This window comes from Saccostrea cucullata, unplaced genomic scaffold (genome assembly GCF_032062105.1).
Source record: "Saccostrea cucullata isolate Sc308-1 unplaced genomic scaffold, CSIRO_AGI_Scuc_v1 ctg55, whole genome shotgun sequence".
NCBI lineage: Eukaryota > Metazoa > Mollusca > Bivalvia > Ostreida > Ostreidae > Saccostrea > Saccostrea cuccullata.
The window spans coordinates 78,219-91,288 of record NW_026937638.1 but is presented as its reverse complement, the minus strand read 5'-3'; the positions used below and the strand labels follow the sequence as shown (position 1 = coordinate 91,288).

Sequence of the window (13,070 nt, the reverse complement as noted above, 5' to 3'; positions counted from 1 at the left end):
GTAAAAATAAGAAATGGTGCGTTGGTTTGAAAAAAGACTGATCTAAAGCTAGAGCTGCAACTGAATATAATCAGACAAACACAAGGAATTTTTATTGTTCTGTAGTTTCTGAAAGATCCAAGAGTAGGCCTATGGAGAATCATTAGCAACATAAATAGGGCCTTTTTATCATGTTTATAAGCATGATAAGAAAGCCGGGGAAACTGAAAATTAAAATGACAAGCGTGGTTAAATTAACCACTAAACCTTTGATGAAAGGATTACGTTTGATTTTTGTTATTTTGATTGATTAATTCTATGCAACGAAAATGGATTTATTATCAACAGTCTCGTTTAAAGTCAGTCATCATTTCGTAACTAGTTCTATGGTCGATACAATGACCTTGTCAGCAAATTTAATTTATCATTGAGTCAAATGCCGACTGACGTTTTTCACACTAATTTTGTGTGACCGTCGGCAGATGATGCTTACTCCTCCATGGCACCTGATCCCACGTACTTCTGATGTTTTGGAGGTCCGTGTTTGTTCTGCTCATATTTTGTATTGTTTTATGGACTTTGATATTTAATTCTGTTCTTTATCTCAATATCCTTCCTTGATTGATTGTCTTTTTGTTTAACGTCCCTCTCAGGGATGTTTCACTCATATGGAGACGCCACCACTTGCCGACAGAGAGCTGCAAAGTTTGTCATATACTCGGCACACTTAGCATGCTTAGGGTCACTGAGTAGTGTGAGTTTTTTTTCGTGCCAGCACCAACGGTGATACGGGACTTCGGTTTATACGGTCTCATCCGAAGGACCGGTCTCTACGCCCCACAGTGGGATTCGAACCCGCGGCGTAAGGATCAACTCCTTAAGTACTTCGCGACTTTAGAGCAGACGCTCTAACCACTGCACAACGCAGACGACGTGGATTTATTATCTGATTGGAAAATTTCTATTTCTTTGATTAGCTGTGATCCATATTACTACGTTATAATCACTTATACGTGACCTTCAAGATGAATATAAGGACACATTTTCTCTACATTGATACAAGTAGTTTGGGAAAGCGAATTCACTTGCAACCGCCCAACTCATATATAATATCATTAGGCAACATAAAATTTGGGATGGGAATAGATGGGATCTTCCGTGCACCCCCTACCCAAACATTTTTTCTGAATATATTTTTTTTTACTTTTAATTTAAGTACAAATGTTCATTGTAAGGCTGCCCCCAACCCAACGGAACTTGCCCCCCCCCCCCCCCCATTTCCCATCCCTAAACAAAATGGCATTGGCGCCTATGCAAAATTGGAGTTAAGAGATTTCTCTCAAGTTATTATTGGGGGTATAGCGAAAGTTTTTTTTTTTTTATTCTTATCATTTGCCCCTGGGAATCCCCCCTCTCCTCATTTCACAAAAAGTCTGACATGTTTCCTTTGTTATTCATGGCAACTAAATAGAATTAAATTATATATGGGACTGGTAACATGCGCGGATTTAGAGGGAAGTCCCCCCCCCCCCCCCGGAATTTGCAAAGTTAATAAATAAAAGTATGTACTAAAGCAACTAAAAGAAGCCTTGGACCCATTCAACTGAAACTGCAGACCCCTGTTAAGATGTTATGAAAAGTCAGTGAAGACTGTAATCCTTAGGTGGCTTTAACATCGTTTTGACCTAAATATTTATATTATTTACCTGCACATCATGACCTTCCAAGTAAATATAAGCATTTATTTTTTTCTACATCATGCATCAGAAAAAATAAAATAGATTGATTGAGAACTTCTAAATATTCAGTTAGATATGATCGAAAGGTTATTTCATCTGCACCCCGATTTCCACTCAGGTGAACATAACATTCAATCACGTATCATAATGATTTTTTTCTGAAAGTTATATCTTTTTTTTTGCAATTTGGTAATACACCCCCCTTTCAAGACATAACTTTATAACTTTTCACTTTAGAAAATGATCATTGAAATTTTAAGTGCGGCTGTCCCCACTCCCTTTTTGTTGCAGTATAGTCAAATAAGGGAAAAGAAGTATGTTTGAGTAAACATTCTGGTATTGAAAGAAATAGGGTTTGGGAAAAAAAAAAACTTTTTTGGCATGTAAATATTTTCAGGTAAGTTATTTTTTTCTCTGACTTCCCCCTTTCAAATACAAAAGCGATGCCACGACACTGAAATTTAAGCAATTTTGACCTATAGTGCATACTAGCTGTGACTACAGCAAGTTGAGTCGTGGTGTGTGAAGCTCAGTGGTTCAATGCATGCCTTAAGTCCCCCTTTAAGTATTGTACATATACGTTCTACATTGTTTTTTTTTCCTGCTATTTCTACTTCAAGATAAAACTGAGATATCATTTTTTAAAAAAGATGGTGTTTCCCCTGGACTTGTTTTCTCTGTATATAAATTATAATAGTGTGTGTTTTTTAAATCATAAACAAATGCACATGGCTATGGTATCTACGTAAACTCTGCATCCCATCTTATTCGATATTCAAGTCTGTGTGAGAGCATATGCTCGAAGGAAAATCATTCTTTGAACCGAGGCAGGCTGTTGACAGATAGGTTGATGTTACGGGAATTGGAAGTTCTATGGTCGTTAAATTTAAAGTTACTTTAATTGTTAGCAAATATGACCCTTTATTGGGTCTTATTTTGGCTAACGTCTTTAAATTCAAACCAATTGCTAGTCCTTTGTATTATGCTGAATTTGATCACCGCGGAATGCCCTGTGTCGATTGGCTTGTGTGTGTGGGGGGGGGGGGGGACTTGCTTTTCCGCATCTGATTCCACCTCTTGAATTTCCGGGGGTCAGTCTTGCATTCACAATACTTAAAGATTTTTTTTAAATATTGATTACTATTCGTTATCTTCCAATTTTTCTTTCTCATTTAAGAAAAATCGACATTCTTAAGAACGATCATCTAGGGTGCACACTTTTCGATGACGTAGTTCGCAACGCAAGAAGTACACAACTCTTCACTACAATTTTTGCAGGTTTGTGCGTTGCATGTAAATATTCGATTTGTATAGTATGCAACTTATTGGTGGCAAATCACCCATGCATAAACCTCTGCAAACACATTTCCAATGAAATTAACCCTAATTTATTGCATTTGCTCAATATATCCAAAAATAATCGAATATTACAGTTTACGACCCATGAAATAAAATGTTAAATGAAGTAATTTATGCATGTGACTTAAATTTATTATCAATTCAATAGTAAATATGATTTAGTTGAGAATGAGTGATCAGATTAATAGTTTAATCAGCTCATGAATTACTCGAGCACTTTAATTATAGGATCGATACAGTGGGGTGAAGGTCATCTCTGCAACTCCAGTAGGCTATTATTATCAAGACAGCTGGCAATTGATAAGCATAAGAATAAAATTTTGTATCATTATCATGTTCTAAGAGCAATTTTAATAGGCTGATTTATTACACTTGTTAAAGAAAAATAAAAGTTTTTCGGAGGGTCAAGGTCAAGAAACCATTTACAGGTTGGAACCACTCGCCCAAATGGGATATAATAGTCCATTTGAGATATAATATTCCAGATGGGATATAGATATACAGTGCTAAAACTGAAAACTTTTATTTTGGCTGTCAATATCCTAAATGCAGCATCAAGATGATTAAAAAGGAATAATGTTTAGTTGACAAGTTGTTCTGTGATTGATCCCTCGGAAGTTCTTAAACTTGGGGATCAACCTAACAATCTGTAGGGTTGCAGTAACTTGCTATAAGTTAATCCCTTTTAAATATTTTGGTAAGGATTTATGATAATTAATGACCAATATAAAAAAAATTCTTTTTTTTTTGCACTGTAAATTTATATTGTCTGGAATATCATATTCGAAACGGGCTATTATATCCCATTTCGGCGAGTGGTCCCAACCTGATATATGCAGGTCAAATACAATCTCTTGATTTAGCTATATAGCTTGATTTAGCCATATATCTTTATTATGCTATTCAGAATAGCTTAATTTAACTATTTTATCACACTTTTTTGTAAATGTGTAATTTTCTCACCATGTACAAAAAGTTGCACCTTGATGCAGTGACGATATTCAACCTTGAACTCTTCTGAAATTGATGCATGTAAAATCACTTGGAATTTTTTTTAACTATAGAGGCTGAGCTACTTCTAAAGCTATAACTCATATGAAGAGAAGACCATATTTTTTTTTATTTCATTGAAAACAGCAATTGCAATTAATTTTTTTTACCTTGGATTAAGTGAACTTATAAAATAAAAAAAATTCTTTATCCTAACCATCTGTTTAATATAATAACACAAAACCTTGTGTTTTCATACATGATCGTCTTAGAAACCATTCCAGTCTTGTTGGGTATGTTGTACATTCTTGAATTAAAAATTATACAGATTTATCATGTAAATCCAATGCAAGATAGATATAAAATTTTCAAACTGTCAACCTCAGAGTATTCAGTAATATCTTTTTTCAGGAAATTTAACTTGGCAGGTTTTGTTTGTAAAACAAGCAACCTGTCTACACCATGCCAGCCATCAAACTGAAGAAAAAAGCACAGGAATATCTGGAGGAAAAGAAAAGGGAAAAGGAGGCTCAAGAAGCAGCCACTTCAGCAAAGAACCCCGCCTCTACTGCTGCCACCCCCACCCCCACCCCAAAGAAAAAGAAGGAAGCCCGTCCTCCACAAACGCCACCAGCTTATCTCAATGAAAATGACATTCTGTTTGAGAAACGCAAAAGGACAATTCCACTTGTGGAACAAAAGTGTCAAGACTGGTAGAATAATTTTGATATCAAATTACGAGGAGTGAAAAGATTCCTACTAGTAGATTTATTTTCTTAGATTGCAGAAAAATGCACTATTTTTTTTTTTATGGAAAGCAACGCATTTGTTCTGATTTGATCATTATATATCCTTAATAACCTTCACTTAAATGAAACATAATAAAAAGACTAACAATATAGAAAATTACAGTAAAAAAAAGCTCAAGTTAGCATTTCAAGTTGTTTGTTGAAATACGTATAAATGCACCTTTTTGTTTTTAGGATTATGGACAATTTTGAGGTTAAAGATGATGTTCATGTGAGCACAAACAAGATGTACGAGTACTACACAGAATCTGTCCTACAAGATTCAGGCAATGTTGCAGATGTAGGATTATTTAACAGGGTAAGGTTTTCTTCACTTGTGCTTAGCTCATTTTTGATGAAGTCTAAGAAAATGTAAACTTTGTCATGAGCAGCACTGTTACTCAACTGGGAAATAATAGGTGCATTCTCAAATAAGTCTAATATCAGCTAATTGTAGTCAGAAATGTTGAAAAGCCATTGATCCTGTTAACAAGGCTGGTAAACAGGTTCTACGGCTTATTAGAAAATGTTGGACCAAATGATCATTTAAAAAAAAAATTGGTGTGATGTACTTTCTAAAAGATTAGATTATGATGCGGGTAAACAGATGTAATCCATGATATTGCTAAGTACACTTTTATTTATCCTTTTGTTGACGTACTGTAAAATCACATATATTTGTGGGGTCAAATTTTTGTGGTTTGAGGAATAAAAATATGGGTTCTTGGGGATTTAATTTTGTGGATGAAGAATTGTTAAGTAGTAATATCTGTTAAAAAAAAAAATAATTACAATTCATGGTGGACATAAATTCATGAGTCTCTTTATACCTCATAAACGAAACCCCCATGAAAATTAGTGATTTCAAAATTTAGTATCAAAATAAAAATTTAATATATATTTTTCAGTTAGTTCGGGAGAAACTAGGAAAATGCTTCGGGGTGAAAATGATGTCCCCACTGCACGGAATAATCAAAGAAACCCAGCCCCGAGAGAAGAAGGTGCAAGGAGAGACGCTCAGTCTTAAAATGAAGGACATTCTGAATGAAGTCATTATTGGGGTTGGAAATCCTGTATCCTTTTAACCCAGGGGTATAAGGTTGGGATACTTTGTGATAATGACCATGACCAGAAGTACACTTTATTACGATACTCTTTATAAATGACCAAAGGTATAAGATAAAATACTGTGTTTTAATGCGAGATGATCAAAGGTATTAGGTTGATTAATTCTGTATAAATGACTAGCAGCTCTTTTCACAAAAAAATTTCATTTATTTTCATTGTAAGAGAAATCTTTTTATTGAATTCCTATATACAAAAATTATAGCCAAAGGATAAGATAGGGTAAGACCTCTTTTTGGCCCCTGATTTTGGGTGTCTTTTAGAGTGATGCAACAGTTTATCAATTAAGACTTAGTTGTCATCCCGGCCACAAATGAGTATTGGTTCTAAGTTTTGAAATACACAGAGGTCACAGAGAGGTCAGAAAAAAGGTTAATTTTCGAATTTTCTCATTTTTTTGCAACGTTTCATTGATTTTACAGCACATTTTGTTTTAGAAAACATAGAGCACAAGCTTGCCTATCTACCAAATTTATATATTTTATACACAGATGTAGTTTGTGTGTAAAAATCTCAGATAGGCAAGGTTGTACTCTATGTTTCCCGAAGAGAAAAGTATCTCAAATATGATGAAATTCAACCAGAATTTAAGAAATTCGGGAAAATGACTTACTTCTCCACCCCCTTGTGACCCCCATGTAAGCTTTGAATCCAAATTAGTGCTGGTTTTAAAGCAAGCATCATTTGAAGTTCCTAACTACAAACCATCACAATTTTTCCAGTGTTCTGACTTTTACATCAAATAAGGGGCCAGATTCGGCCGTTACCCTACTTTGTCCTTTTAAAATGTAAAATTTGTAACTCTCCAAGAGCTCTAATTTTCTTTTAAGTATACACATAATCAGTTTGAGGTATCATGAGTACAATATATGTTACAGGACTGCATTTTGAATAATAGAGATGAAGGGAATATTGTGTTAGGAAGTTTAAGAAATCAAGAGTAAAATGCTTAGTTATACAGGAGAATAAATTGTGATCTGAAAATTACTTTGATACAGCATGAAATTTGAGAGAACAAAGAATGAGCCATCAGGAGTCACCGATAATTGGTTTTTTAAATGATTAAAAATTTTGTTTGTTTTATAAGCCGATAATTTCTGTTATGTTCCTTAACAAAATGAAGAACAAAGGTGTGCGATTCTTCAGTCTGAAGCAGCTGATCGGATCTAAGTACCCCGCCCTACAGGTGGAGTCGTACCCTAACAAGCTGCTGAACGCCCTGGACAGAGGCATCAGATACGGCACCATCATTTTGGTAAACTCATTATCTCTGGTTTCATAAGGCTACATGAAAAATATTTCAAATAATTATCATCTTATGGCCTACTTTGAAGAAGGTAGAGCATATTGCTTTACTGCTCTCTGTCAGTTAGTTTGTTGGTCCACCAACAGTTTCCTTTCATTTTCTTCGCAGAGGTTGCACATAATAAAATATCATTTTATATACAGATTTTATCATTAAAATATCTAGGTCAGGTTATGTTTTGGGTACAATTGAGCAATTTTATGACAAAGTTATGCCCCTTGGACTTAGAAAAATTCCAATTAATATTCAAAGTTTCCGTTCATATTCTTTGCAGAGGTTGCACATACTGAAATGAAATTTGATATACAGATATTATATGAGTTTAGTAATATACAAAAAAAAACAGAAAATACTGCTTTCCAATATATTTTAGATTCCTATTTCACTGTGCATAATGTATACAATATAGTAGAAGATTTTGAGTTAACACACAGTACTTCTAGTGTACTTTGTCATTAGACGATTGTCACTGTGTCTCATTCTAATTATGTGATTATCGCAAAGTGTCTACAAATACAGTTTGTTATGTTTACTGTGTAGCCACCGGTCACTGAAAACAGTTATAACATAGAAGAAATAAGTAGGATTTAATTTGTCTGATCACTGCTCTCAGTCTCCTGAAACAGAAAGTCGCTGAGAGGGTTCAGAAAGTATTACTCATTTCTGTATTAAATTCCATCAGTAAGGAGCATTAGTCATGTAAATCTTGAAATATTATATGAGTGGTATGTTTTCAGGTAAAAGGATCTGGAAAGTGTGGATTTTATAGAGTCCCTGGTGAGAGCACAGCAGAGGAGGATAAACCAAAACCAAAAACAAAGAAAAACGTATTTTTTTAAATTTTTGTCTTTTTTGTGTTTTTTATGTATTGCTAATTTAAGATCACATTAATGTAGAACATTGTTAGAAGGTTGAATGATTTTACTTACCTTTATATTGTACTTTTACATATTAGCATGAGATCGCAGTGTTTGAATTTTTATGCTTTCAGAAAGGTGAAGTTGAAGATGAGAAGAAAGAAAATGGAGATACAGCTGAGGGTAGTGAGGCCACAGAAGGGGGAGAAAAAGAGACATCTAAAAAGAAAGGGAAAAAGAGGAAGTCCGAGGAAGCTGGAGAGAGTTCTGAAGAAAAAGGAGAGAAAAGTACAACTGAAGAAAAGGAGGGTGAAGATGCTAAAACACCAAAAAAGAAAGGGAGAAAGAGGAAATCTGGAGGAGAAGTGGAGAGTTCCGCTGAGGGAGGGGAAGACAGTCCAAAGGCAGAAGGAGAAGAAGACGACAAGGCAGCTAAAAAGAAAAAAAGGAAAAGGGGTATCTCTCATTATAGCTGTTAGTTTAGTCAACACTGAGATAAACAGAATGTCAGCAATACTTTTATAAGTTTGACTATGATGTTGATGTACTTGGTTTGATTGACAGGTAAACCTGCCCCCAGGAACAGTTACAGAGGAGAGGCAGCTAAACATGGAGATCCTTCTAAAATTGAGGACATTTTCCCAATGGCTTTGACGTACATGAGTGATCCCAAAGAAACACCTTTGAAAAAGATCATCAAATATATAGACAAATTCTACCCAGAAGTGAACATAGATGCCAGGTAAGTACAAATATGTTAATTAGTTATTACAAGTTGACCATCTGGAACATTTATGCATCATGGCTTGTTTAATATCAATCTCTCTGAATTGTATTCTAATTTCACTGTTAGAATTCATGATTGTGTTTTAAAAATTACATGTACAACAATTAAGTCAAATCTGAATGTTAATAAATGAAGGTTCATTACATTGATATATGTATTATTTACAGCTTAAAAAAGGCCTTGGATAAGGGTGAATCAAAGGAAATGTGGCAGCATTTAAGTGGGAACTTCTACCGACTCTTGCTGGAGGAATTCAATCCAGGATACTGTGAGTAACTCTTAAACAAGCCTCCTCTTTAGCATCATCTCCTATAAATTCAGCTAAACACACTTTATCTTTCTTGGCCACTGTGTTATGTCTTTTGTGTCAGAAACATCAATATGTGCATGTATCTGTATACAAAATTGGCCCTTATTTTATGCTTTGTGTATGAGAAACATCAATAAGAATGTGCACATGTATCTGCAGTTTTATTAAAACGGTCCTCTGTTGTGTACATGCAATTCAGTTGGAAGAAATAAAAGAAGTGGTTACTAGATCAGGCCTAAAATAAAAGTTTGTTTGTTTGCAGTTGCCTACCGACCCAATGAAAATGCACCCGACCCAAACTTTTTTAAGCCATTTAGTAAATTAATTTTTTTTCTTCAAATTTTCAGGATATTGAAACTTTCATTTTCAATTTTTGACTTTTGTTTTTATCAATTTGTAGTTTAAAACAATAGTGGAGCTTATTCATCTTTGATAGGCCTTTTAAAAAACTCCATTACCGGGTATTTGTTATCCCCCCCCCCCCCCAAAAAAAAAAGAATGCCAACCTACCTACCTACCCAGTCTAAAAATTATAGGTCGGCAACTGCAAACAAAGGATTTTTTAAGCTTTGCCTCATATAGATATGTATTATTATTTTAGTACTATGAAATTAACAAAAGATATAGGTTGCTTTTGTTTTATTTCACAGCTAATGATATTGAAGACATGATAAGCCAAGCCATCATTGCTTCTCATGAACCAAAAACTGCATCAGGACTAATGATTAAAAAGTACATTCTACAGTATCATCAGAACTTTAAAATTGACGAAAGACCACATTTGTTCAAAAAAGCTCTTGAGCGGGCAATATCCAAGAATATTATCAGGCAAGTATATTTATATTTTATTGTCTCCATATTTTTCATTAACATAAACAATAGTTTCCAAATTGTTCACAAAAAATCTAGTTCGTGCATTAAAGCATTTACATAAATGCCCCCTGAATTGAATAAAAAAATCATATACTTGTATGTACAAGATTTTCATGTGGATGTACAGATTAAAAAACATGGTTAACATATGAAAACTTAAATCTGAATTTTGATTAAAAGAATAAATCAGAAAATGATAGTGGTTGGAACACTTTAATACCTGTGTGGTCCACTGTTTACAGGCAGGTGTCAGGTCTTGGGAGTGGTGGGTCGTTCCAGCTTGTTAAGCCCTTTGTGCCTTCCCCAGCAATCTTAGCAGGTGAGCTAGAGGACGAAGCCGAATATCTGAGTAGCGCTCCCATGGATGATGGGCCGGACGAGATTTACATCGTCCGCAAGACAAAATCGGGGCGAGGGCAGGGAAAGGGAACAAAGGATCGTAAACCCCCGGCCACCAGAAAGTAAAAACGTTCATCTAGAGGCCGCTGTATTTAGTTCTGATGTCACCCCTGTACCATGTTGATCATGTGACCATAGATTTTGATTTTATGCATTACACATATAATTATGAGAAACATTTTATTTGTTGTTATGGTTGTCAGAAGAGTAGCAATCATTGTATCCGTTATTTTGCTTTTATTGTCATAAAATTTTATATGTTGTTCATAGTATGTCATTATATTGATAAGATTTATGCCAAAGTACTTGAAGATTATGTTAGAAAGACAAGTGAAGATTTTGTGAATAATTCTAACATGATACACTGAGGAATGAAGCTGGATGCTTTATATACAGATCATTTTTATATTCTTTAGCATTTAGAATTTAAATGTTTACCTGGCAGTGCATTTAATTTCTATAAAAAATGACAGATTTTTACAAAACAAATTCTGATTAACCAGAATTATGTAGAAACTTGTATGGGAATATTGTGTAGTGTGTCTCTTGAAGAGTTCCAGGAAGTTCATTTTTCAGGAAACTGTGCAATATTAAAATTTAATGTTTAACAGAATGACAATGTTTTCGTTTCATTACATAAGATACTGAAGTGTAGAAACAGTCACTAATGATCTGAAACATTTCATATTTTTGTTCTGTAAATTCCAGAAACTAAATCTGGCTTGTATTGAGTTAGCTCACTGTTGCAGATCTCTACATTAAAATCTTGTTCATTTGGAAGAACTCATCATCATTAATCCTTAATTACATGTATGAAAGAAATACATTAAAGGCAGCATGTATGGTTATGTAAACAGTACTTTAACTTCTATGTAGTAACCTCACCAATATGGGATGCTTTGTTTGCATTCATTTAATGCATCATTATTTTTCTTACTCTGGGTAATAAATCAGATTTTTGAAACATTTCAACTTCAGTTTAAAACCAGTATTAAGAAATGCATGGGCAGTCTATAGTATGATAGTTTTAAATATTAATACAAATTGGTTTTTTTTGCCAACATGTTTTGAAAACATGTGACTGACATTATTTGAATATAAAGTTTCTTTTTTGATTTCTTTTATACACAACAGGTTTGTTTTCTTATATTTTTTCTTGAATCCATGCTTGTTAAGTGTTAACACATGTACACATTTTGCTAAAGAGAAAAGTGATATGTACATGCACTATCGTTGGTTCTAAGTAATTATTTTGTACTGGTAAATGTAGTTTGCACATTGAAGAATCTTTTTGTTTTGCACTAGTTTTAATACATACTTTTTGCTTTCTTTTATGTGCATATAAATGTTGTTTTTCCATCTGACATGAAATCATGGTGAAGTAAACAAATTATTTACAATATCTGTGTAAATGCCTTGTAGAAAATTAAAGAAACTGTACATTGTACTCACTTGTTTTATGATAGAATATACCCTGAGAGGAATATATGTACATTACAATTTGAGGATATGAAAAAATCAAGAAAAGGTGAAAAACTTTTACAGCACATTTATACTCTTGTATATATATCGATTTCTTAATAGTAAATGGTGCATGTCTATACTTGAAATCTACATATACGTGTAAGTTAGGAAATGTTAGGTTGAAGTTGGAGAGACATCCCAAATTACTGTAAACGTATTACATTTGGCTGTGTATTCTTTTTAGCGCTTTTGGCGGAAAGACACTTCCGCTAATTCAAGTACAACACTAAATGTTTTGTTCTTATATACGTAAATAAGAACGATAAGAAATGTGCTAAATCAAATCTACCCTAACTTGTTCAAAACTCAATTTCTGCCAAATATCGTACACGCTAAATATAATACATTTACAGTATGGCATTCTATACATGGAAGCTCCCGACTGGAGCATTTAGTGCCAACATGGTACAATAAGGTAAAATAATTATCAGTCTATAAATTACTCATGAGCAAGAAAGCTGAAGAAAGCAGAAAAAAATTTTAAAACATTTCTTGCTTGTATATATTGTCGATTTTTGCATACCAGGTATACCAAATTTTACCTAAAAACATTGTTAAGAAAGGAAAATAATTGCTGAGCAGCCAATGTATTCACCAGTGAGGTGTCTATCATTCATCTGTATGCCTTTGTTCAAATATAAAAAATTTATGTGCCTGAATTGAAGATTTGGGGGTATATAGTTTTTACCTGTTCATCCGTCTGTCTGTCCCCAAAACTTGAACCTTACCCATGACTTTTGAGTGGATGGGGCTATGGCTTTAATATTTCACAAGTGTATTCCTTGTGACAAGACCTTTCTTCAGGTACCACCAAATTTGACCTCTTGACCTTGGAGTTTGACCCACTTTTACAAAAAAAACCAAACTTTTACCTTGGCCTAACTGTTGAACAGTAAGTGTAAAGGTTTTCATACTTTACATGTGCATTCATTGTGACAAGACCTTTCAAAGGGAATAAATATTTTTGACCTTAATCTTACAGTTTGACAAACTTCAAATAAAAAACTTTAACCTTGGTCATAACTTTTAAACAG

The 13,070-nt window shown here is 33.9% G+C and overlaps 1 protein-coding gene across 1 annotated transcript; it reads left to right on the top strand.

Moving 5' to 3' along the window:
• Positions 1–2,913: 2,913 nt before the first annotated feature.
• On the top strand, positions 2,914–11,959 carry LOC134248550 (heterochromatin protein 1-binding protein 3-like). Its single transcript, XM_062730963.1, has 11 exons — positions 2,914–2,996; positions 4,479–4,780; positions 5,051–5,174; positions 5,764–5,928; positions 7,104–7,235; positions 8,024–8,113; positions 8,278–8,599; positions 8,708–8,885; positions 9,098–9,198; positions 9,891–10,072; positions 10,360–11,959. Exons 2-11 carry the CDS (start codon positions 4,530–4,532, stop codon positions 10,576–10,578), a joined length of 1,764 nt encoding a protein of 587 aa, XP_062586947.1. The 5' UTR covers positions 2,914–2,996; positions 4,479–4,529; the 3' UTR covers positions 10,579–11,959.
• Positions 11,960–13,070: the final 1,111 nt, after the last annotated feature.

What these genes read in the sequence shown, in the direction of transcription:
- LOC134248550 (XM_062730963.1), top strand. Translation starts at nt 4,530, where the DNA reads ATGCCAGCCATCAAACTGAAGAAAAAAGCACAGGAATATCTGGAGGAA. An exon ending in GAACAAAAGTGTCAAGACTG is followed by an intron (nt 4,781 to 5,050) that starts GTAGAATAATTT and finishes TTTTGTTTTTAG; the next exon opens with GATTATGGACAATTTTGAGG. An exon ending in AACCAAAAACAAAGAAAAAC is followed by an intron (nt 8,114 to 8,277) that starts GTATTTTTTTAA and finishes TTATGCTTTCAG; the next exon opens with AAAGGTGAAGTTGAAGATGA.